General features: G+C 42.1%; 1 protein-coding gene across 1 annotated transcript in view; it reads right to left on the bottom strand.

Annotated features, from left to right (window-relative positions):
- Nucleotides 1-25,788, bottom strand: part of APOH (apolipoprotein H) — a 266,107-nt gene that overhangs the window by 105,662 nt on the left and 134,657 nt on the right. The window contains exon 4 of the mRNA XM_085617274.1: nucleotides 15,947-16,023. Coding sequence (XP_085473400.1) covers nucleotides 15,947-16,023 — 77 coding nt within the window. The remainder of the gene's footprint in view (nucleotides 1-15,946; nucleotides 16,024-25,788) is intronic.

Here is a 25,788-nt window from a genome sequence, read left to right as displayed (position 1 = left end):
CCTAACAAATGGGCATCAGTGGTCCATGAACTAATCAATGGCTGCAATCCATCCTGCGCTCTCCCAATATGCTAATGCGCGGCCGCATCGTTATGGCGACCAGGTTGTAAATCATCCCCACTCCGGCGTGTTGCGTGACCCAGCATTCAACCGATGCCCCCACTCCACCATCCCCTGACCAGGAATAACAAGCATTGGCATAGCCAATAGGTCTCGCTTTTGGGACCTTATAAGTGTTTAGTTATCCAGCACAATATCCTTGGTGCAACAACATCAACTATTGCATGGCTAAACACTTATAAGGCCTCAAAGGCGAGACCTATTGGCTATGCCAATGCTTTTTTTGGCTATTACCGCGTTTATCTGCAACAGTGGCTGACACGCCTTTCATTTCTCTGCATAGATTGTTTCTTTGGCATTCAGCTCGAAGCGCAAGCGAAATTCTTTCACTTTCGCGCTTACAGTGTGGAAGTGTCCCTTCCTGCACAAGGGGCCAAGGAATGCAAGCTATCGGCATTTACATTTAACTCGGTATAAAATTGTTTAATCGCCGCAATTCTCCCCTTACCACAAATGGGTAGCCGCCTGTGCCTGCTCCATCTGCGTGATTTAAATCACAGAAACAAAGGAGTGACACCAAAGTGGCAATTACTGGATCAGTTGCATGTCATACACAATAAACATACATACAGACAATGAGGCCTGCATACATGCAGGACCCTCCTGCCCATCCCTCCCGTAATTAGTACAGACACTGTGAATTTTTGTTTGTTACACACGTCTACAGTCTCATCCCGCTTCAGTTTTGCGAGAGCACTAAGAACACAGACATTTCATGCTGCTGTGTGAATCCATCCGGCGATGTAAACGTGCTTTTTAGGTCTCGCCTACGCAGCGTGCAAGCGCTGATTAGGAGGGGACCTTTTGCAATCGATCACCACTTTTGGTTAAACGCGTGCATGTTTTGCATTGCTTTGTATTGCAACTCGTGCATGTTTGGTGTTTCCCTTGCGGGAGCGAGCATCGGCACCATCTGTTTGTAATTATCTTCAAAACAGATGGTGCCGTTGCTTGCTCCCGCAAGGAAAACGCTGTGTGTGTTTGGTTCCTGTAAGCAAACATTATCGTGTCCATCCACAACAGAAGTTGTAAGCGCTAGACGTGTGTGTACCTCCCAGGGGTTCTACAGACACACTGGGGGGGATGCAGTGCCCAATGCCTGATGGTTATAGACCCCCCGTAGCTTCTAGTTACCAAGTGTTGCCAAATGTTTCATGTTCCAGACCGGGGCCGCCGCAGTGCCGCGATATTGGCTGTCTTGGTATGCCTGGGACTCGGCGTCAGACGGAGGCCTTCCCTGGATCAGAACGCCTATTTTTAATTTCCGTAACACACAGCGGCTGGGTCAGCCCTGCCTGAGCCGCGGGATCAATGTGGGCCTCTCCGCAAGGCGTGTGATATGTTTGAGGCAGGGGCGAGCCACAGGCCCACAGTGTGGGGGATTGCGCCACAAGAACCACCAGAGTCCCACCCAAATCAGCAGTCGCGGCCACTGACCGATGACGCCTCCCAGTGGCGTGGGGATCCTTCAGTGATGCGGGATCCCGTACTCCTCTCAAAAAAGATGCCTACTGCGCCCACAGCAAAAAGAACAGCTCACCCCCTGGCCAACACATCGACCAGGCACAGAGGGTCGTCGCGGGTCCCGACAGAACTCTCGGCTACTTCTGCAGCAGTCCCACTCAAAGGAAGGGGTGGAGCCAAATCATTTATCGTCTATCATACAATCCACCATCAAAGTGCTCATCAGTCAAGTCATCCACCATCTACCAACTAATCAACATCCACCTACTCACTTACCTAATCATTTAACAATCACCTACTTGCACAGAAATCACCTACTTTCCCACGGTTGACCTGCTTATCCACCATCTACATACTCATTAGTTTGATCCTCCATCCACCTACCCACACAGTCATCTGCCATCCACCAAATCACTCCATCATCTCCCTATGCCTATAATCAAACACCTACCTATTCACAGCCTATCACCTCTTCCTATCCAGCTCCCCTACCAAAATTTGTCTAGCCGTGCACCCATTGTATCTACCTATTCACTCACCAGCTAGCTGCACATATATTTATCCATCAACCTATCCAACACCCACCTAGCTATCTGCCAACTACCCACTTATCCATGATACAACTACCCATTCACCAACACATCCTCAATCCACCTGCTCACTCATTCATAATCTGCAGTACGCTGACCCACCTTTTTTACTACACCTTCTTTAGGAAAGCTCGATGGGGTCGCAAACGTTTTGTGGCTTGCTCCACAAAATCTGGAATTCCCTTCCCCTTAATCTTAAAGATTCACAAAATCTTCAATTTAGAAAGGCTTTAAAAACATGGATTTACAATCACTAGCCATGTCCTATATCCTTTCAGTTATCTGGCTCCTTTCCAAGGCAGCGCCAGGACACCCTTGAGCGCAATCTAAAATATATTAACATAACATAAATATTCCATTCAACTACTTGTCCATCTGACCATCTAAGCACATATTCATCCAGCCTATAAACTCATCCATCTACCTGTGTATCCAGCTACTCAGTTATCCATTACTTACCCATTCATCTACCCATTTAGTTAGTCACTCATCCAAACACCTAGCCATTCATTCATCCACCTAGAAAAGCACTTACTATTTCATCTTTCCACCTACCAATCCATTCATCCACCTACTTATCCATACATGTGACCATCACTTCCTTGTGTTGATCAACCTATTCATCCAATACACCAAGCCATATACTCACCCATCCGCCTATGCACCCAATCATTCACACATCCAACTACTCACACATGCAACACCTTCCATGTCCACTCATATCCAGGATTGTTTACTTGTCAGCTCAGTTTGCCATGTGCCATAGTTTCCCATAATATCTGTCTTGCTGCCCCTATTCCATGTCTGCTACCTAGAAACGTCTTCACAGTTGCCTTACCCCATACTTCTTTTTTTGACCTATGACATTTTGGTTTCCACATTTCAGAAAATAATCAAAAGATTTAGAAATGGCAGGATGTAGAGTCACTTGCATAGTCTGTGACACACGACTTTCAAAAATGCAAGACCTATTGCAATGCAAATGCTTGTTATACATTAGTAGCCTTTGCGCGCACGTATATTGTTCAATTGCCTTTTTGTTCCTGGTGCGGTTGTTCCAGCCATGCCTAGGCCATTCTTTCTTCAGCCCAGGACATACCTGGAATGTCGGGAAGTGTAGAATTCGCACCATACCCTGGCCTTATGTTCAAATGGTCCACAAATCGGAACACCAAGATAAAACTAGTCAAACTCTGAGGGCGGCTGGCCGGCCTCACGGAGTGCTATCAGCTATGTGGACTGAGTACAAGCAGACACCGGCAGCTCAAGGGGAGGAGGACAGCGTGCCTGAGCCCGTCCGGTGTATGCTGGCAAAGCTGCCCTGCTCCCCACTGCATGCCTCCCATGCCTGCTGTCTGCTGCCCAGGCGGTAGTGAACTCTTGACTTCACACCACTACGGGACCAATTCAAAGAAAACAAGCATTAAAAATGCAATAGGTCTAGCCTTTTATTAAGTTAAAGCCATTTGCTTTGCTATACAATACCATTAGCAAAGCAAATGCCTTTAACTTAATCAAAGGCGAGACATATCGCATTTTTAATGCTTGTTTTTTATTGTCACTGGTGGCGGCCCCTAATAAAACTATGCAACTTATTATTGCGTGAGACTCCTCGTTAGGTAGTGTGGTAAATAAATTGAAATGATCCATTAAACTGCCTGATTACTTCATGGGGTCCACAATAGTGCACCTTGGTGTTAGCTTAAGAAACTAATCAATGCAGTAAAATAACCCAAAAGCAAATGCCCACATCAGAACCTGGTGGTCGGTGGTAACATGAAAAGACATCTCCAAATTGAATATAAGTCTACTACAAGGAAGTCAAAAGATACATCCAATAAATAAAAGTTGCGCTTCTGCAATGATAACAAATGAAAGTGGGCACCATGCTGCGCTCGTGTTAAGAGCTCAACATCTGTTCAATCACGTTAATTAAATAAAAAAGAGTGTCCTGAAACTAAACCTATGGGCGATAGTGAAAGTATCCTTGTAGTAGGGGCAGTCTCCAGAGCTGGAACAAAAGAGCTAGAAGGTGGGCCAAATGTAAACATTCACCAACAACAGCAAAGGTATTTTGAAAACCAGAGGAAACAACCAATGAGAAGTGCAGAGCGTGTTCAAAACCCATAGACTGCATACCCCATGTCTCGCAGACAGTGAATTCTGAATAATGCTGATGTAATATTTTTCAAAGTGGGATTTGTCTGTCCACAAACTTCAAGGCGAATTCTTAAATACCTGTCAAAATTGTGAAGCCCCCTAACTCCTGCTCTGTAGTTTAAAAACACTGAGTAAAGACTTAGGAAATTGAAAAAGTGCATTACACTAATTATCTAGTTTTAGCTTTCAAAGGAAGCACTGCCAAGCCCAAAAACTGCCACTGGAAAGAATTTGTTGAGCATTTCCTCACAGCGGTAAGGAGTGATGCACTGGTGCACCTAAAACTTAACAATGGATGTGGTGGACATGCATTTTCTAAATTTAGTACAAAATTAGAAATCATAGTTAGTTTGCAGCAGTTTTGGAAACCTGCTTTTTTTTTCAATTACAAGGGAAGGGACTGGCACTCATGGTGATGTCGGTGGCCTAGACCGAGAAACACCTTTCCAGCTGATCTTTGACCCTTGGTGCACCTTGCACACTTTAAACATATTTTCTTGCACTTCCAGACAACTTAAATATGGATGAACCCTGTGTAGTCTCTCTTAATCAATAAGCACCCTCTTTGAATTTGGCATGAACCCCCAAGACTATAAAATGTATATAATGGTGGTGAATGTATTTGAACAAGTATTCTGAGATCCATATCTCCTTCAAAGGGATACCGCCACCAAAGAAATACCCCATGATTTGGTGACAATTCTGAGGAGAAAATTATTATGGGCTTTCATAGACTATCTTAAGTGGGTTTCGCCAATTTCCTGTCATGATCTCCCTGAAATATATATTTATCCAAACTCAGTGCAGTTCAGTAGCATTTCCATTTTTTTCAAAACGTTGTGGACGAATCACCGGTTTTGCGGAAGCCCTGATTATAATTACCTTCTGCATGTGCAGTATTTATGCATCCAAGGGCTTCAGCGGCTCCTGGCGTGACAACAGTGCCCATGGATTTCTTTTTGGAAAGAATTCCACACACTTGCTCATTTTGCAGCTCCTGTCATCTTTGCGGGGATACCTTGGATGATCCTCTTTGGATTAATGCTTAAAGGTGAAGTCTAACACTCATTACAGTTTTTTTTTTAAGTCTGTTCCATGTTCTCATATAATCTATAGAGTGTGTGAATAGTATGCGAGTCATCTGTAATGGGATCAGCGTATTCTCGGGTACGGCGTTGAACACTGGAGTGAATGTTTCATGCTTTTAAGCCACAGCGCCAACGTACATCTTTTTTGAATGAACAAGCAAATGAATCAAGACATGAGTGCATGTACATAGTGCCTGGATACTCTTGTTGGTCCTCGCATGCAAAACCTGTAGTTCTTTGCTCTCAGGTGTCAGCGTGTCTGGAGATATGCTGAGAGAGTGACTGAAATGCACTCACTTATATCTAAACATTTACTGTCAGGCGCATCACAGAATCTGCACATCTGCCCCCGGGATGCCTGCTCCTCACGTTCACACACAAACACACCTTTGCAAGGTGGTTTGTGCCCATTTAGGGGATATTCACAAAAACGAGATCATAAACCTGGGTGTATTTTGCAAAATTCCAGTAGATTTTACCAGATTCCAAGCACATTTCTGATCTGACAAAAAATTTTCAATGTGTGTGTTGTGATTAGGTGAATGCTGTTAAAGAGCTGGGACTCCATCTTTCCCTTCCACTGATGACATTAATAAGTGAGAAATACTTTCAATTGTACCTTTCACCCATGGTAATATCCAGCTAATATACGCTCAGGGTGACCAGGCACTTGGGACTAGAATATGCTATGTTATAATAAAAAAAACAGTATGTGTATAGCGCCTTCAACAATAGTATGACTGCACAGCGCTGTGAATGTGAATGCCAGTGAAAGCAAGAAGCATCCGGCGTTTTTTTTATGGGAGGGTTCTTTAGATCCTGACAGTTTAACTCTGACTTTCTCTGATGCTCACTCAGAAACGACTGCCAATTAATTTTAAGAAATAAAAATCGCGAGTTTAGTCTGCAGATAGGTGACTTCTTTTCACGTCAACCTTTAGCGCCGCTGTGCACCCAAACATCGATTTAGCTGTGATGTAGTCGCTTCTCGTCTGCGCCGTGTTACTAAATAGCAATATCATTAAGTTATTGACATATAAAAAGAACACAAATCAGCTTTTCTGTTTTTCGATGTCACGCACAGCCGTCTTTCTAAAGCAATGTTATGCAACTGGAAAGTCATAAGGATCATTATCAGTCGTTCATTTTAAATTAAGGGGATAGTTTAACTCTAAGCACTCACCTTAAGAGAAGATAACCAAAGAACACCTTGAGATGAAATGTATAGAAAAGGGTGCAGGGGTCGAGTCAAAATATTTGAAGCAGAAACATTATATTCATCTGTTCAATTGTGGGTCGAAACTAAACTTATGGCGACAGTGAAAGGATCATTGTAGCAGGGGCAGTCTCCAGGGCAGGAAAAAAACAGCCAAAAGGTGGGATAATGTAAACATTAGCCAACAACAGCAAAGGAATTTTGAAAGCCAGAGGAAGCAACCCAATGAGAAGCGCTGGGAAACTTCGAAGTCCATAGACTGAATACCACATGTTTCTAAGACAGCGCAGGCGCACTGCCTAGGCTCGACCTAAAAAATAATGGACTGGAAGCAAAAATATTTTTGTTGGTTTCAAAAAGCACTCATTGCCATAGCAGTAACTGGACCTACTTTGAGTGTGGATGTGCTCCTTGTGAAAGAGCAGAATGCCATCACTCAGTGAAGTGAGCTAATGGTTGTGGTGTCAATGCTTTCCTTTTTCACAAAGGGTCGATCTGCAGGAGCAGTGAAATGCGAAGAAAAGTCAAGACTGAAGCAAACATAGTTTACCAAAGGGCATTAGATTTATTCAGGAAATAGGATTAAAGTAACATGGACAATGGAGCCAGCGAAAAGCATAACAGAACATAAAATCAACTGTATGCACATACATTGTCAGAAGAACTAATACATGATTCAGTTTAAAAATAAATAATCGGGTCACTTAGAATGAGTAACCAATGCTTTGCATGAGAAAACATAACAAGCATTTGCAATGCAATAGGTCTCACATTTTTCCAGAGTTTGAGTTATTGGCATTGTAAATGACAATGCCTTTTATTTATGTGTTGCTTTTAAAACAGGTAGATAAAAGGCATTGTCAGTTACAATGCCAATAGCTTAAGATCTCGCAAATGCAAGACCTCTTGCATTGCAAATGAGTTTGGCGCCGGTGCTATACATTTTTTTTAAAAGCGTTAGGAGAGAGCACCAGGACAAAGCTATTTGAGAAAATAGTGCTTGGAGGCTGTATTTAAAGCCTACCATGTAATAACACACGTACCACGGGGTGTTGCCATGGGAGATTACAAAATGAGACTACTCTCAAGGCCTATCACGAGAGGGCGCTGCTCCCTAAGGAGGGACTACTAAGCCTACAATTACACAAGCCAATGAAAATTATGGGCTGAGAGTGGGTGGAGCTTCAAGTCCCTACCTAAATACAGTATGCCCTTGCAGAGCAGCAAATGCGCTGTCCAGGTTTGCCCTAAAATGATACAGTTCCCATTACCGCCTATTGCAAAGGCCAGGGTACCCTATGAATAAACTCTGTGTTGAACAAACAGTACAGCACTGTGTACTCACTACCAGGGTGATCTGCCCATTTTACACCATCAGATCGGTGCTGTGCACTCAGCCCACAACCAGTGTGGCTTGACATTCTTTCGTAAGAGACAGCAAGCTTTCACACCTTCATTGTAAGCAGTATGCTGTGCCATACTTCACCACAAGAGACAGGCCCTCTTCACCCATTACCTCTAAAAGCATTCCATGGAGTATTACGTTATAAATGCCAAAAATAACCAACGCCAGCTGCACCGACATCATAACCGGTGTTCAATTCTGCCAACTGTGAACGGTATGTTCATCGCTGGAGAAACCTTGCTGTACCCACATCCCACTTGCATTTGGGTTTATTTGCATCCTAACCTACCAAAACATGGGATGTAGCACAAGCGGCTTTTCCCTTATGCACCCCAAAACGTAGGCCACATAAACAAGATGCTTTCAAATGGGACAGACTAGCATTAACACGTAAGCATGAGTTTGTGCTGCCTGGCACGGTTCTAGACTATATATAGTGTCTTGTAACAGGCAGCTGTACAGCCAACATGACTACTCGGATGTTACAGGATCAGCAGTTGAGGGACTGCTTAAGAAAGCTGGTATTTTTTTTTTGAGAAAGGAAATGTAAAGCTTTGCACTTCCACGCGTTTCTATGATTTAAGAAATGCGGCACAAAACGATTATTCTAAACTTCCACCGAGAAATGAACACGATGACATCCCATCCCACAGGAATCTTCAGGTCTGCAGGTACCCGCATGCCTAAACTAACGGGGAATTGGCTTCTGTGTGGAAGACTACGAAGAGCTTAGTGGATGCAGGAATGCAATGTTCCAGATCGCATAAAATGAAGCATACAGGGACAGAAAATGTGGCTTTATTGCAAAACAATAAATACGAATTCCAAGTCAATACACGGCTTTCAATGTCTCGCTAGATTGCAAAGCAGACACTTTGTGGATAAAGAACTCCATCTGAAGACAAAGTTGGCAAATTATGTTAGTTTCGGTGAAAACTATCATAGCTGTCTTCAGAAGAGATACTTTTTATGGGTTGTGTTACACGCCTGGAACTTCTAGGGTTGATCACTGCATAATTACGGGTAAATATGATGGAACATCCGATCAAGCATATGCGTATTTGTCAATTGATTGTCGAACTCCGCTCGCTGAACGAGCCCTAGACACACATCTCACTTCCGAAAGGCTAGTTTTCACAATGGTGTTTATTCAAAATAGTTCAAGCACTGGGTTGGTTATTTGTCAGCATCAAATACCAATGTATTGCACAAAAGTTACATCGTATGCAGCACATGAAAACTAATGTTAAGCATTAAAATAACAAAAGCATTAACATACACAAGCTTTGGCAACGCGGCCGCGAAAGTGAAAGTGATCGCGATTACGATCGCGTGCTACGGAGGAAAGACACATGGCGCTGCGCGCGTGCACGTTTACGTGCACTGAAGCTTTAGGCCACGGCAGCACTTTGAAAAGCCTGTATACAAAATGTCTCGGCCAGATCAGCGCAAGCGCTGGATCAGGCGAGACCTAAAAAGGGGTGGGGGGGGCTAGTGAAGGTTGAACCTTGATACAGTATAACACAGTTATCACAGGTGCAATAAAGAAAGAAAGTCCAGCTGGAATTATTTTGTATAAAATGGATATATTTGAATACTCCCTTTAATATATATGGAACAAGAGACACCAACAACATGCTCACAAGCCACTCGCAGCTTGCCAGCTTCAAGTAAGTAGCTTGCAGACATGATGCCCAGACCAGAGCAAACGGAGGGTCCAGGCCTGAGCAGCTCCCAGCCAAACATGCAGCAAGTAGCGCTGCTCTCGGAGAGACAGCCAGCAAAACCAATGACAGAGCTCCACTCCCACAAACAGCATGACTGACAGCACTGGAGCCTCAAAAACTCCCCACAGAGGGCAAAGCTGCATAGTGACTGGTCATGTTGTAGGACTCCGTGGAGTCAACCACACTATGTATGTTAAGTATAGGGCAGTAAAGAAGGCGGCTTGCAGTGCTTGTAGAAGGGTGTGACTGTAGGAGTTGGGGTGTAAGAAAGATGTAAAAAATATTTTAAAGCACCGCCAATACGGAGGTGCCGCCCCTGGATAGCTTATCTTGACATTACTACTGGTCGTGCATGCAGCCGAGGAAAAACAGAAAATAAACAATGGATTAAGAAAACTATTGTGATAGATGCATTATTCACAGCTTGGGCGCTGCTATGCGTTCGATGTATGTTGGGTCTTGTGCTTACCTTAAATGGGAAATAAATTACCTCCACCACGGAGATGCATGAATCGAGTCTGCCTGCATAACTGCAAATATGGCGGCTTCATGGTGGTCACTTAAACTGCAGCGTACTCACTCCTTAAATACCAAAGCAGCACAGTAGTGCTCGCCCAGCATGATCCGCGACTGATACCAGCTGAATATGCAAAGCCAACAAGAAAACAAACGGGCAGAGACTTATGATAAATACCGAGGAACACATATGGCGGTTAAAAATCTGCCAAATTTCCTTTTTGCATTTAATGGAAATATGTGTCAGTGTAAATGGAATCAGGAGAGCTGAAGACAAAGAAAATCAATTAAAACAAAGTCAGCAGGGCTCCTAGTGAATTGTTCATGGCAGCTATTGGGTATAACGTAGTTAATATTTCCAGTCGGCCAAATTAACACCACTTTTTTTCACCTTGCATGTACAGCTGAGCAATGCAGCACATGAAAACTAACGTTAAGCATTAAAATAACAAAAGCATTAACATACACAAGCTTTGGCAACGCGGCCGCATAAGTGAAAGTGATCGCAATTACGATCGCGTGCTACCGAGGAAAGACACATGGCGCTGCGCGCGTGCACGTTCACGTGCACTGAAGCTTTAGGCCACGGCAGCACTTTGAAAAGCCTGTATACAAAATGTCTCGGCCAGATCAGCGCAAGCGCTGGATCAGGCGAGACCTAAAAACACATTGTGTGCTCAGAGAAAAACCCCATAAATTGTGCTCTTGTCGAGAAGTTCGATAATAGGTTAAATAAAACAGACTTTAAGACAAAAGAACTCTACGTGCACAGATATAAGTAAATGCACAAAAATGAAATGCTTCTAGTAAAAATATATCCAAATAACAAAAGAGTAGTGCAGAGCAGCAGCGTTCTGAACAAAAAGAAGAGAAATATTGACCAAAACCTGAAGCCCTTTTAAAATGTTCTAAACAATAAACATTATACAGACAAATATTGTGACATTTCAAAATATGTAACATTCTGTTAGCAACAGATTTAGAAAATGCAATGTTACATGAAATTAAATACTTTTCACTTGCTTTCTCCCTGGACACGTATTTAATTATATTAATTATTTTTTCGTCTGGACTCCTAATTAATTATATTAATCGTAGTTTCAGTGTGAATATGGGTACAAGCATTCGTTTCCGCCAAAATAAAATAACGACTTTAAAATGTATGGCATGGATTCATTTCCATGCACTTTGTGACATTAGTCTTCATGCACTGTCATTTCTGGACATAACATGATGAAAGGTTTACAACAGATAATTAAACTTCTGCCAAGAGGCCACAGCCTTTCGCCTTGAAAAGATACATCTTCTTAGCTAAGGAATGATACACAGTCGAGCAAGACCATCATTTGAAAATCAATTCATGTTATCATTCTGTTTTACAGAGAGAGAAACTCTTGCACATTTTTTGTCGTGCACATTATTTAAAGGCCTGCGGCTGGCAATACAATATAATGTCAAGAACATTTTAACTTATTAATTAGCTTTCTCAGTGGGCTGACACTTTGCTCTCTGCTCAAGTGGAAAGAAGCAAAAATGTGATTGACACCACAGCCAACGAATGGATGAAGAAAGATGGTTGAATGCCATTATTAGTAAGTAGATAATATGCTTAAATTTAGTAAACTTCAAAGGTCTCGTCTAATGGCATTCCTAAAAACAAGCATTTGCAATGCAATAGGTCTCGCATTTACTAGAGTTTGAGCTATTGACATTGTAAATGACAATGCCTTTTATTTACTGAAAACAAAATAAAAAGCATTGTTATTTACAATGCCAATAGCTTAAAGTCTCACAAATGCGAGACCTATTGCATTGCAAATGCTTGTTGTCTCCTGGTGCCTTTTCTTATCAGGATGTTATGCAAAGCCAGGTCGTACTATCTCATTGGCTATGTGTTTGAGTGAAAGCTTAAGGATTCTGCACTGTTCTCCTCCCACTATGCTCTCTGCAGATTTCAGATGGAATGCTGTTTTGTGGTGAAAAGGGGTTTTGGCGCAGTGTTTTAGACAACTGTCTGCTTGAGAATCTTGACCAGCACTGCTCTATGTGCCACAAAACACCTCTAATGAGGCGCACAAGTGCCCACACAAAAATGTAGTTAATCAGGGCCTCTGTCTTTATGAAAGTGGTTTGCACCAGGTCCTGGAAGGTATTGGTCATAGCACACCCCATTGCATTTCATTGAAAAGTGGTTTAGAACCCCAATTAATCACGAGCCACTGTGGGGCAGAATGTATCACTATCACATTGTGACTCACTAAGGTTTTAACAATTTGAAAAGCAGAATTGTGCAGTTCAAACAAGGTTGGTTACAGACAGCTTTGCATTGTTGCAAGCATTTTGACACTGGGTGTTCTAGATTTAGCCTCGTTTTCCACACATTAGGAATATTGCAAAAAAAATGTACCTCCACTCTGCATATATATGTCTTTTTTCTCCTTCTATTGCTTTGGATCAAAATTAAGTTACTGTTGAAAGGGTCCATTTGTCACGTGATTTAACTTTTACAAGTTTGTGTAGGCAGAGATAATAACCAAGAGAGATCCAATATCTCTTAACTTATGTAAGAATTCACCTTTGAAAAAACACAAAGCATAGAGAATGACCGAAAGTGCAAGGTCTTAAACGCTGGCTGGCAGTAGCAGAAACTAGGAAGCCAACAAATAAGTCTTCGGCAACAAGTGGGTTTTAATTTCGTTTTTTTGTTCTTTTACTCGCTGTACATTAGGAAGGGGCAGCTGTTGTTTTCATGTAAGCCCCTCTTGCCCTGGGAGGTCTCTAAGGTTGTCTTTGATGGGCTTTTCAGGGCTCTGCATGAAACGTTCGGACATTTTAACAAACAGCCAGGCACATGTTTGTTTATCTACCAATCCCACATACCGAGCATTCTTCGTTTCTGATTGGGGCCCTCGGAAATGTCTTTTAAAACTTTGGAACTATGGGCAGCATCGGCTTTTAAATCCAAATTCGGATGTTATTTAATCTTGTTATGTTTCTGTGACTGAATATATGGTAGTTCTAAGAGCCACGCGTGTGTTTCTAATAGTTTAACACATTCAGCTCAGTAAAGTTCATGCGAAGGTCTTGCCGGAGTGCGTTTTTTTTCTTTACTTATGCGCATTAACTACATATGAATGGAGAGCTCAGCTTTGTGTGCCGAGGTCAAACATTCCCTTTGACCCGGGGGATAATGTACTAGAACAAAGGAAGGAATCTACTGCACGATGAAAATACACATTTAACAGCAATCTCTCACTTAAAAAACAAGCATTGGCCGCATGCGCGCCTCGCGCTTAAAGTTAAAAAAAAAAAAACCCTGGAGTTGTGTGTGTGTGCGCGCGCGCGCTAGAAGCAGGGGGGAGGAGGGGGCCTGCGCGATTTACTTGCGGGAGCGATAATTGCTACCATATGGCGGCGCTCACTCCCGCAAGTAAATCGCCTCACGTGCACGCGTTGCCATTGAAGGCAATGGAACGCGTGCACGTGTTTGGCTGCAGGCAGGAGCGATTTCTAAAGGTCTCTTTCCTATTTAGCGCATGCGTGCTGCGTAGGCGAGACATAATAAGGAAAGATGGCGAGGCTGGTGTTGGTTCTTAATATCTCCTTATCCATCACCTGCTCTATCAATATCATTTGGCTCTGGTGGTGAAGGTTGAACAGAACCTTCCCAGTGAACCTCAGTCTAAAAAATAATGCTGGCCAAAACGCTGTGTCTGATGCTGTCATAGAAACAGTTCAGTATCGTCTTGTCAAGTGGGACTGTCAAGTTGTTAAGGAGTTCCTTAAAGAGTCATAAAGATCCAATGTCCTTTAGAAGTAACTTGGCTTTCACTCATGATGAGAAAATTATTTATCTTAGGCTAGTTGATTGGTCACATCAGTACTGGTTTCAGAGGACCTTGAAAGGGCGGAGTATTGGGGAATCATGAGGTCATCATCCTCCTTTCCCAGAAAATTGTTTTGTACAATTACAGCCAGATAGTCAACATCACTAAATACATTTGCTTAAGATCATTTGCCAAAGCTAGATAGATATCAAGGTCAATGCTGAAAGTAGTTATGTCATTTTTGGGCAGAGTGTTTCCTAACAATGCATTAAAAAGAAAATTAGAATCAGAACACTGTGCCAGGAGAAATCATGCCAATGTAATACTAGGACTACACAATATGCCCCAAACAGTGACAATAGGAATGATGCCATCCAGACTACTGTGTCAACAGTGTATGCTATGAGAACTACTCTGGCAGAAAATATGCCTTTGGAGTCACCGTGCTTGCAGGATCCTCATAAACAACTGCTGTACCAGGGAAAAAACGAAATATTTCTATGCCAATTGGGCATGCCTAGAATACGAACGGTGATATTTAAAGGTCCGTATAATATACTGTTCGGTTTAGTACTCACTTTATAATTACTGTACTAATTAAAAAGGCCATAGGAATTTATGTGTGACTATCCATCCGAATTAGCTTGTCAGTAAATCTCCCACCAGCTGTATTATACTATTTAATTTTTCTATTAGAATAATTTTGTTGTCAAGTTTCTTTTTCTCAACAGACTTGCCAAACCATTTAGTTTACCTACTGTGCCAGTTGTTTACCATTAGAAACACGGTACAGCTTATTTTCTATCACTGCTGCAGTCACATTTGCTGCTTGTTTCTAATTACTATGCGGTTTATTTTGCCTTTCTCCTTACAGTGCTCCCAGAAACGTGCCTGACCCCCGTCCCTCCTACAGGTTTTCCCAACACCTGTATCATAGCCTTTAAGACACTGTCGTCGGGAGATACTGCATTGGGTTCTTCACTTCTCTTGATTACGAAGCCCTTTCTACGTCCTTGGCATTTGTATACCTCTGAGATGGCTAGCCCAACTGAAATTTTAGGGTGATTCAAAAAAACATTTGAACGGGCATTCTTCCGTTTTGCAACATCCATGTTCTTGAAGATGGGGAAAAGCAAAAATTGAGGACAGTCCCCTGCTTCCATGCTTGCTAATTGTGCTGTCCTGTATCTGCCAGTCTCTTCCTAATCGGAAAAAGCAGCTGGTCTGTTTCCTTTGTAATCGTTTTACCTTCCTCAGAACTACTAAGGGGCTGTTCGCCAGCATGTTTATAAACAATGGTTGATCTGGTTGATCTGGTTGTTCCCAAGATGTATCATGCTAATCATGAATGAATGAAGAGTGGCGTATTAATATCGACCACTACTTCTCGGCTCTTGAAATCATGATTTCACCGGGGTCTTCCTTGAAATAAGGCATAACCTTCACTGTGTTTGAATTTTGGCCTCCCTTGGTTTAATACCTGAAGAGGGACACACTGCATATCCCCAACCTTAAAGGCTACTCCATCGTTGAGCTCCATTTGTAGTGTAGATATAGGATATAACAGCACCTCTAAAGGGCAGTAGTCATTTTGTAACCTGCACTGTGATAAACAAGCTTTCTGGGCCACCCAGAAGATTATTCACACTTTTCTGAAATGTCACTTTATCAATAGGTGTAGCATTGTCCTTCCTGCTTTAGATTCCTGAAAACTTAAATACAGGACAAATAATGGTAAACCAATTGGAGTGAATCATACAGTAGTTATATATGTTATGTGAGAAAGTATGGCAATACAAGACAGCATAGCTGGAGATCTTTTCATATACTTACGTAAACACACAGGCAGCGTGTCACTCCACAATCCAGTTGCCATGCATTGGCTGGCCTTGGAACCATTTAGAATGTACCTGAAAGCAATTTGGAGACATGTATGAGAATAACAGTCAAAGCTGTTTGTTTATATTTAGGAACTCTGTCCCAACAGATTGTAATTCCCAATATATTGTCCATCTTGTACACCTGCACTGATACACTAAAGGCCTTTGGGGATGAGGTGCCTAGAGCAGTACTAAACTAAAAAAATCTGAATTGAAACAGTAGACATTTATTCCAATGGTAGTAGTCCATTATTTTATTACAGCAGTCAGGGCGATTACATTGCGCAGCATACTTAGAATACATTGCAACACCCTATAAGCTGGCAACATCATATTGAGCTCTTTGAAATCAAAACAGATTAGAGTATCACCAAACCCTGTATGCAGGAAGCTCCGCATCCAGCTAATTCTGCTCAATTACAATATACTGAAGTGTGCAAGGTTGACACTGTTATTAAGAGCTTAAATCTCTGAGGAGCAGCAGGAACTGGCTGAGCTTATAGCCATAGGCTGATACTGCCCAAAGGGCTGCTATACTTTCTGCTATATGCAAATTGTATCATTACCACAGAGCTCAATGTTTATGTTGGATGAGCAGTACCACAGTTCTGATTTCCCAAGCTGAAAAGGAGAAGAGTCGGTACCTTATAAAGAAAACAATTTGTTTGAATAGGATACAGGTCCAGAAATATTTTCCACAGGGATGGTGGAAATGGTTTGTTACTTGGCAGGCAAGCAGAATTCCATAGAGAAATATCTGCAGTGGATCAGTGAAATTTGCATGGAAGTACACACTTCACTTGTATGTCCAAATATCTTATACAGAAATGTAAAGTGACATACATACTATATATTAAATATCATTACAAAAATTAATGGTCCACTGGATATAGTTTTTTTATTTCCTCCTGTTGGTTGACATTCTTGTAAAAGATATTTAGATAAAATATTTATATCACACAATATGTTGACAACAATATACTGGTACAATGCCTCTATTGATTTGTAGACTTTTGGGTAAAGTTTGGTAGTGTAAACCAAGAGAGGTTTTGGGTCATGGATATCCTGGGGTTGCCACTCTCACAAAAATGAGGCACTAGGTCTGTCTGTACACAAAATAACTTATTGCTTAGAAAAAGCGGGGGTTCCTGTTGGTGCCACTGCTGTTTAAACCTTTACCTCAGTGCTCCATTATCTTTCTAAAATATAATGTTGTATTATTATTTACATGGTGACGATGCCATGCCCATGTCTGTACCTATCTTATGCTGCATAATCAAATCTGTGTAATATTTATTTATTTATTTGTTTATGTACCAAAGATTTTCTATAGCAGGAACCCTAATCACTGGGTATGAGAGCTCTTACAAAATGAACATAAATACAGGAGAAAAAACATTGTTCAGAGGCATAAACAAACACATAAATAAATGATAGGTTAAGGGAGAGTAGACAGACCCCCACTAATAAGAAGTACAAGCTTGTAAGGGTACAAGCATGCAAATTTGCTGTTTCATCAAGGCTTCAAAGAAATTTCAAATACAACTACAATAAGGAGCTAGAGGCAGGATACATATAGAGATGCAAAGGGAGTAGTAGATATTTCAAGACTATTTAGAAAAATACCAATGAGGGGTTTTAGACTGTAGCTTCCAGTACAAGGTCCCAGATAAAACAAAATAAAGAAAGTATAGAAAATGGTATGGAATTTAGGGAGATAGAAAGAGGTAACATATGAGATTGCTGGTGCAATACTATGTGTTTCAGTTTCAACAATGTTTTGAAGTTTCCACATGAGGAAGACGTCTGTAGCTTAGTTCTAGATCTTAGAGGCGCTTCCTGCGAAGGATTGTGAAAGTGTTGCTCATGTTATAGAAGAATGACATTTGTAGGAGAGGTGAGTAGAGCTACTGAAAAACCAAAGTGTTCCTGAGATCACACTTTTCCAGGTGGAGTGTTTTATGGACAAAATAGGTCAATTTGAATTCATTTGAATGAGCTTCTGGCTCCAATTCCTAGTCAGTATAGGGTGATCAGCTCATTTACCACTATACAAACAGAGATAAAAGGTTATTTAAAGTTGAGAACATTTCTTAGGACTTAGTGTAAATGCGCAAAGCCTCTGGATAGAAAGATTTCGAAGGAGGTCACACAACATAACAATTTGGACACAACTGTAATAAAAATATTGAACTAAACATGATATGTTTCAAATATTGGCAACAGAGTATGAAAGACTGTAAGAAGTTAGATCCTATTCAACTGGTTATTCGGGAGAGCATACAAAAAAGCTCCCTTTGAAAGCATACAATTTTGAAATTCTTCCACTTCTGATATGGAGCATCACTGTGGTACCATTGTAATTACTATATTCATGTTAGAATGGCAGCTTTAACTTAAATTATAGGAAATGTCACCCCAGTTATAATGATGCACCTGGTGAAATTACTAGAGGTTCAGTTTTGGTTTCCCAGTACTATCTTATACTGAGAAACCTTCAGGATGATCTTCATACAACTACATGGAGTAGCATGGCTGATTGTATGGGACACTACCTTGCTGCTTGAAATCTTGTACCAACTTTGATCTCACAGTTCGAAGATACACAAAGGAACAAAATATGAATACGAATACTGAGAATCCAAAGTCTACAGATGTGGGCAAACTTCAAAAAAACCTTATGAAATATTAGTAAGCAGATGGTTAGATATTAACTGTCTTTCAATGTGAGCTCTATATTGCTCATTCTGTTTGTATGACATTTCAGTATATTGTTCAAGTGCTGTGAAGTCAGTATTGGATACATATCATAAAGGGAAAAAAGCAAATAAATGCCTCATTTTTCAAATGAAAATTGGCAATGTAATAGCAATTATTTGTGTTTAGTTTGAGGAACTGTTGAGTGTTCATTCATCTAGAAGTTTAGAATCTTTGTGCGGCCATGAATTTCATCCAGAAAGACATAAAATCTAAGACTATAGAGTTCTAAGACAATTTAGCTGGAACTGAGAAAGAAGAAACATCTCACAGAAACAGAATTGTTATAAAGATGGTCATAGAAACACAAATTAACCTAGGACTGGAAATATACCTTGCTTCCTCTAGACATCTTGCAAAAGGACTTTCCCGAGGATTAGACTAAGGGATATAGCTTGCGGTGAGGCACAGCGCATTGGGATAATGCTCTACAAGCAGCAAGAACTTGTGGCATAACTTTGACCTTATAGTTCTGTGTGAGGTAAGATGTACAAGGTTATAATAGTACTTAGTAATTATCTTTATTACACTGACTACAAGTTTTCCTCACTAAATCTTTCATTTTTTCTTCCTACTTGAGCTTTGAGGCTTGGTATAGTAGTGGGTGAGGGGACCGTTTTCGAAGAATGCTATCTTTCAAGGGGCAAGTGATGTGTCAGCTTCAGGGATGAGGACTCACCTCATTTAGTAAAGGATGTAAGGACCTTGAAGCAGAGTCATTTGATCACTGCTAAGTGATTGAGGACCAGAAGTACAAAGCCAATGTGTGATTACAATCCCAACGAAGTGTAAAATCTCAGGGCTTGCAAATACAACATGGCATTTTGGTATGTATTAAACACATTTTACAAGTCAACAAAACATTTCTAGCTTGCAAAATGGGTTTAGTGATCCATACCAAATTGCAATTAGGAAGGGGCGAGAAAGTGGTATTCCCTCCTAATTGCAATTCGATATGGTATGCTCTATTGATACCTTAAAGGAGAAGGTAGCTGATCTGGGACACCTTCCGCTTTGTGAATTGTGTTGGCAGCCTTGGAAGGCGTCTGCAGTGGTCCAGGGGACAGCTGTCAGCTCACCATGATGATTTCTTAAGTGGAAACCTTTTATTTTTAAAGCAGTATTGCTTCATTTAAGGAATACGGGTTACTTTAAATACAAAAAACCTTTCCTGTTTGAGGATGCAAACATAGGGATGGTGGCCTGCTGTTTCTTGCAGATCACCATCGGTTTACAGCCAATCACATGTCGTTCTGTGACCACAACTGAAGATTTTGCCACGTGATCTATTTGTACATAAGTTGAATCACATGTTAAAAGGCTAGTTGCAAAAACTTAGCGCACAGTTTGCGTCCACTTTTGGTGACCTGTCTGGTAGTAGTACAAATGTGTGGGTCCCCACTGCAAGTTTTCATCCAGCGGCACGCGGCTCCGTTGAACCTACACTGCTCCATTGGATGGACTGCGCGAGTTACACTGCTGTAGTCCGAGCACAAATAATTAACACGTATGTTGGGTTAGGCTGTTTTAAATCTCTTGCAATTTTGAGAATTAATGGAACTGAAAGTGATTTCTTTTAACATTACACACTTGTCAAGTGTTGACATATGGCTGTCAACAGTCCACCCGCTCTGCCAACACTGCCTGTTCCCATAGTAGTTCTTGCCGGACTCTAAAGAACAGCTCACATCAAAAGCAAACCAACATTTGGTTTCGCTCTTGTGGACAGTTTTAAATGCCAACTATTTCTTGTTCCAAAAGACTGCTACCGAAGGGATATTTAATGAGACATAAACATATCAACACAGTCTGAATCAATGTAATAATTCGCCTTTTGTTTATTCCCAGCAGCACAAACCTTTCCCAGGATGGAATCCACATCCGGTTACATCACAGGCCCAGGAATGTCCTCCAGCTGAAAGTCACAGAACATCCCTGAGCCTAGCAGCCTGCTGCTGACTTCTAACATCTGTCTCTTCTTTTCTGTCGCCAACTCTTGTCAGCTTGACCTTTGGCGCCATCATTAGCGGACATGGGGCTTTCCAGAAACCCAGTGATCCGGCACAGTTGTCCCAGCGGCTTGGCGGACGGCATGTGCTCCTGCAATATGGGGGAGCACTTAGAGAGCACTCCCCTAAACCCCGTGGCCAGGACGCAGGAGCTTTGCAATCTGCTGCTCAAAGTCATGCCAATATGCAGCTGATTTCGATGCCAACTGGAGGAGAAGCCGGACCAGAGAACAGCCATGCCAATCTCGTTAATTGCACTGAGGGGGTAAACCTTTCAAGCCAGGCTGAGCGAGAGTCACATTGGACGATTAAAGGCCTTGGTCCGGATGAGAAATACAAATCGACAAAGCCAAAACGTGTATGGCTTGTATTGCTTTTGTCAAAACGTAAAGGTTAGGTTTTTTGAAGTGGGTTGCCACGGCAACGAGGCAAGCAAGATGGAGCCTTGAGGAACAGAAAGGAGAACAGAAGTAGCGATTCCCCAGACTGAGGGCTGAAAAGTGAGCCTTGGGATGCTGAAAGCAGGACTCGCAGAGTCATCTAGCCAGGCAACTCCAACATGTGAGGTAGGAGGAAAGTGGTAGTTAGGTAGGGCCAGCGCCATGCCCCGAGCATAGGAACTGGTAGGGGTGGTAGGTAGCTGTAGGTTTCTGGGACTCCTTGACCGATCATTCTTTAAGATTTTGTGTCAGAATACCGAGGTCAAGATTGTTGACCCTCACAAATATCAACCATATCCATATCGACTAACATCAATCCATCCCTTTCAAAACAATACAGTACATGCATGAGATTTATTTCTTTATTTGTTTTATTTATTTAGTGAGTTTTAGAAAGCGCAAATATGACCCAAAGGTATCAGAGACCTGTTCACTGAAAAAGCAATTTCCATTACACACACACAGCAAATAAAGCAAATAGCATTGTTTTATGAGTTCTATCACAAAAATGCTGCACCTCTTGACTCCAATGTATTATGGCTATAAAGTCCACTTTATTCTTCCACACAGTATAAGATGTACGTCAGGTCGACTTTTGTCAGCTCTTTGCCTGCAAACTCTGTGCACGGGGCATCTTGTGGTGTCACTACGGATGTGGTGTCGGGAGAGAGTACCATGTGATGTGTGCGAACAGTGCCGAACCAGGGTTCAGGGAGGAATCTGTCAAATACAATTATTTTGACTCCCCTTTTGAAAGTGGTGGTCGATGGGTTTATTCGAGTCTCCGGTGGTAGAGATTGCCACATTTTGAAGGCTGAGCGACGGAAAGCATGGGGTTGGGTCAGTGATTTCCTGAATCTCACTGGCTCAAGTAGGAATGAGCTTGCACTTTAATGAGAGCGACTACCCCCTTGACAGGGTTAGATTGCGGGCTAGGTACTCAGGTGTACCATAGTGCAGGCTTTTGTGAGTCAAGCATTCTATCCTAAGTATCCTTGCTTCGATTGGAAGCCATTGTAGGGACTTGAGTGAGGGTGTGATGTGGTCAAAATACCTCAATCCAGTAATCAGTCTAGCTGCGGCATTGGGGGTGCCCTTTAGTGGTACCAATCGTGTTTTGAGCAGACCCCTTAGAGTTGCACTTCTGAAATGAAGCCTGGAAATGACTAGAGACTGTACTCTGAGGTCGGTTGTCCGGCTGAATGGTTTCACCTTCTTAGGAGTCTAAGTTAGAGCAGTGCACAACATGTGGAGGCGCAAATGATTTTGTTGATTTTACAATTGTGAGTTTGCAGTTAGGAGCATCGCAAGAGCCCTCATTTAAAACACTTACTACACTAATCCACACAGAAAAGCACTTTTACCAATCTACTAGCTTATTACCTTTTAATGGATTCCATAGTACCATGGTACTCGCTGCATAACACTTCAAGGCCACATCAGGGGTAGTAATACTATATAAATACAATTTGCAAATAGAGTAACAATATTGTCAAGGTAAGCATCCATATGGAAGTATAGATTTATTATTTATAGCACCACATCTACTTACCTTGGTAATGTATCGGTAGTTGACCCTGTAGAGTGGATATAAGCGATGGTCAATATTAAAACTTCAGTATTGTGATAGAGCAGCCCCCATTATGGTCTTTGGTGGAAAAAGGTTGAGAGCAAGTCTGGCAACCTCGATAGGCATACCCAACATTAGATCTTGGGATAGGCATACCCAACATTAGATCTTGGGATAGGCATACCCAACATTAGATCTTGGCGGTTTCAGTACTGCAAGTTGGATCCTTAGGATGTAAAACTCAATGAGCGGGAAACATGGCATAGAATGGACAGGTAGGGGCGAGCATATGATGTGCTTCCATTCAATGGACATGGCTGGTAGTGGTTGTATGAGGTTGTGCCCTGACTCACAGGCCAACTCCAAACCTCAAGTGCAGGGAAATACCCTTATTTGGCCCGGATATGGGGTGGATGCAATCTTTCATTCATTAAAAGCGCCAATGGCTGTCCATTAACATTATAATGCTGATCTATTGTGAACTTACCACTGTAATGTATTACCCTTAATGTATGATTTTAGGGGTCATCACAGGAAAAGGCCCTTTTGTGTAATGAGATTTTGATGATATGTATGTATTGTCTCAGTTGATGTAATATTGTAGAAAGTTTTGAGTTCCATTGTTTTTAAAACACAACCCAGCATCTCGAGAATGCTAGTTCACCATTAATAATCATACTGAATCGAATGTGGAAACCAGAAAAATGAGGCATGGCAAACCAACACAAACTCAGAACCATACCTAGCACCCCTCTATGCTTGCAAATCCTTCACATATCACATTTATGATTGTTCATATTTTGAGGGACCTCTCCCTCCTAAATAATTTTGGAGTCGAACCTGAGTTCCCTAACTTTGGGACACCTACCTCTTTGGACAGCCTGTCTGGGCTTGGTGCCAACCAGTATAGGAGCAGGCTCACATTACTGGTTTGCTGTTTTAGTGTAGTTCTGAGAAAAAGACTATTATTATGTTATATTCGTGGTGCCTCCACCAGGGATCACAAAGTACTTGCTTACGCAAAATGTATTTATTTATTTTATTTAAGCAATTTGTAGAGCGCACAAATTGGGTGTCTCAGTGCTGAGGACTGTTTAGAGGATCGAGTCAGAGTCGGGGTGCTATTGATTAAAAAGACAGGTTTTTATCAGTTTCCTGAAGGCAGGTAGGTTTGGGCAAGATTTAATATGCAGAGTGAGGATGTTCCATAATTTAGCAGTAGCGATCGTAAATCTTCTGTCACCCCAGGAAACTTTCTTAGTGTGGGGGACCATCAAAAGGTTGGCCGTTGAGGAACGCAAGGTTCTGTTGGGAGTGTAAACACAGAAAGCCTTCTTCAAGGAGTCGGGTCTGAATTTGTAGATGGCCTTGAAGGCAATGCAAAGAGCTTTTGAATTTGATGCCGCTTATTATAGGTAGCCAATGACGTTTTCGAACTACCGTTGAGATTGGTTGATACTTGGGGGTACCTGTTATCATTCTGGCGGCCGCATTCGCACTATCTGCAGTTTGTTGGTGACCTTTTTCTGGGCATTAATGAGAAGGCCATTGCAGTAGTCGATTTTTGACATTACTAGGGTGCTAACAAGGGTTTTTCTGGCGCTTGATGGAAGAAAGGGTAGGAGTTTTTAATGATTTTGAGAGTGTTAAAAGATGACGAGACAATAGTATTGGCATGTGATGTAAAAGCCAGTTTGTCGTCGAATATGACCCCTAGATTTCTAACTTTCGATACCGGGGGAGATGGTGGTCCTAGATAGGTGGGCCACCAAGTGGAGGACCAAACAGGATATAGCTTACCAAAAATCAATACCTCCATTTTGTCGGAATTTAACTTTAGGCAATTGTTGGCCATCCAGGTGCTGATGGCGAGCATTCCATCTTGGAAGCTGGCCGCAATTGCTCCTCCATCATTATGGATTGCAAGCACCAATTGTGTGTCATCGGCGTAGGATGTAAGTCCCATCCCGTGGGCTTTGATGACCTTGGCCAGGTCGGACACGTAGATATTAAACAGTGTCGGACTCAAGGATGAACCTTGTGGCACACCGCACGGGAGGGTAAATTCAGAGGACTTGTAGTCGCCGAGACTCACTAATTGTGTGCGTGTGGAAAGATACGAGGCCAGTAATTCTTTGGCCTCTCGTTTGATGCCAATGTTTGAGACACGATCGATCAGTGTAGCGTGATCGACCGTGTCAAAGATAAATCTTGCAGAACTAACATTGCGGCCCCACCTTGGTCTAGGATTGTTCTAATTTCGTCTGCTGCTTTGATGAGGGCGGTTTCTGTGCTATGGCCTTTTCTGAAACCGAATTGCATCGCATCCAGGAGGTTATTATCTTCAATGTATTGGGCTAATTGTGAGTTCAATAATTTCTCAAAGGTTTTTGCTGGGAAAGGAAGGTTTGTGATAGGTCTGTAATTTTTTGTATCTAGCGGGTCGAGGTGCTGCTTCTTCAGCAGCGGCTTGATTATAGCCTTTTTCTATGTGGCAGGGTAGGTGCCGGTGTTGAACATGGCGTTGCAAATGTTTGTTAGGTATGGGGCTAGTAAATCAGGAATCAATTTTGAGACGGTGGCTGGGAAGGGGCCGGTGGGGGAGCCTGACTTGATGGTTAAAATGAGATCCTTGATCTGTTTAGGTGAGACTTGGCTTGAAAATTCGAGAAAGAAGGGGTGTTTTCGTCGATGTCAGGAGTGGCCATCGAGTGGTCAATTTTAGGTTGAGCAGTGAAGTTGACATATATATTGCTGACTTTGTCTATGAAGGAACTGGCCAGGGCATTGCACAGATCTTGGGTGGGGGCTTGTGGGGGGTTTGTCATGGACCCTAATAATTTAGTGACTAAACAAAAGCTGGTTTCATTGCTATGGAAAAGCATGCACACATCCTTGGCTCCATCTGCAGCAAGGTATAAGCAATAATATTGTTTTACATTCTATGACAATCCATAAATACAGATAATCCACACAAGTGAGGTAACATTCCAAACATTTCTCCTCACTACCAAAGGTG

This window comes from Triturus cristatus, chromosome 7 (assembly GCF_964204655.1).
Source record: "Triturus cristatus chromosome 7, aTriCri1.1, whole genome shotgun sequence".
Taxonomy (NCBI): Eukaryota; Metazoa; Chordata; class Amphibia; order Caudata; family Salamandridae; genus Triturus; species Triturus cristatus.
Note: the sequence above shows the minus strand (reverse complement) of the source record. Positions and strands in the feature narration are given on the sequence as shown.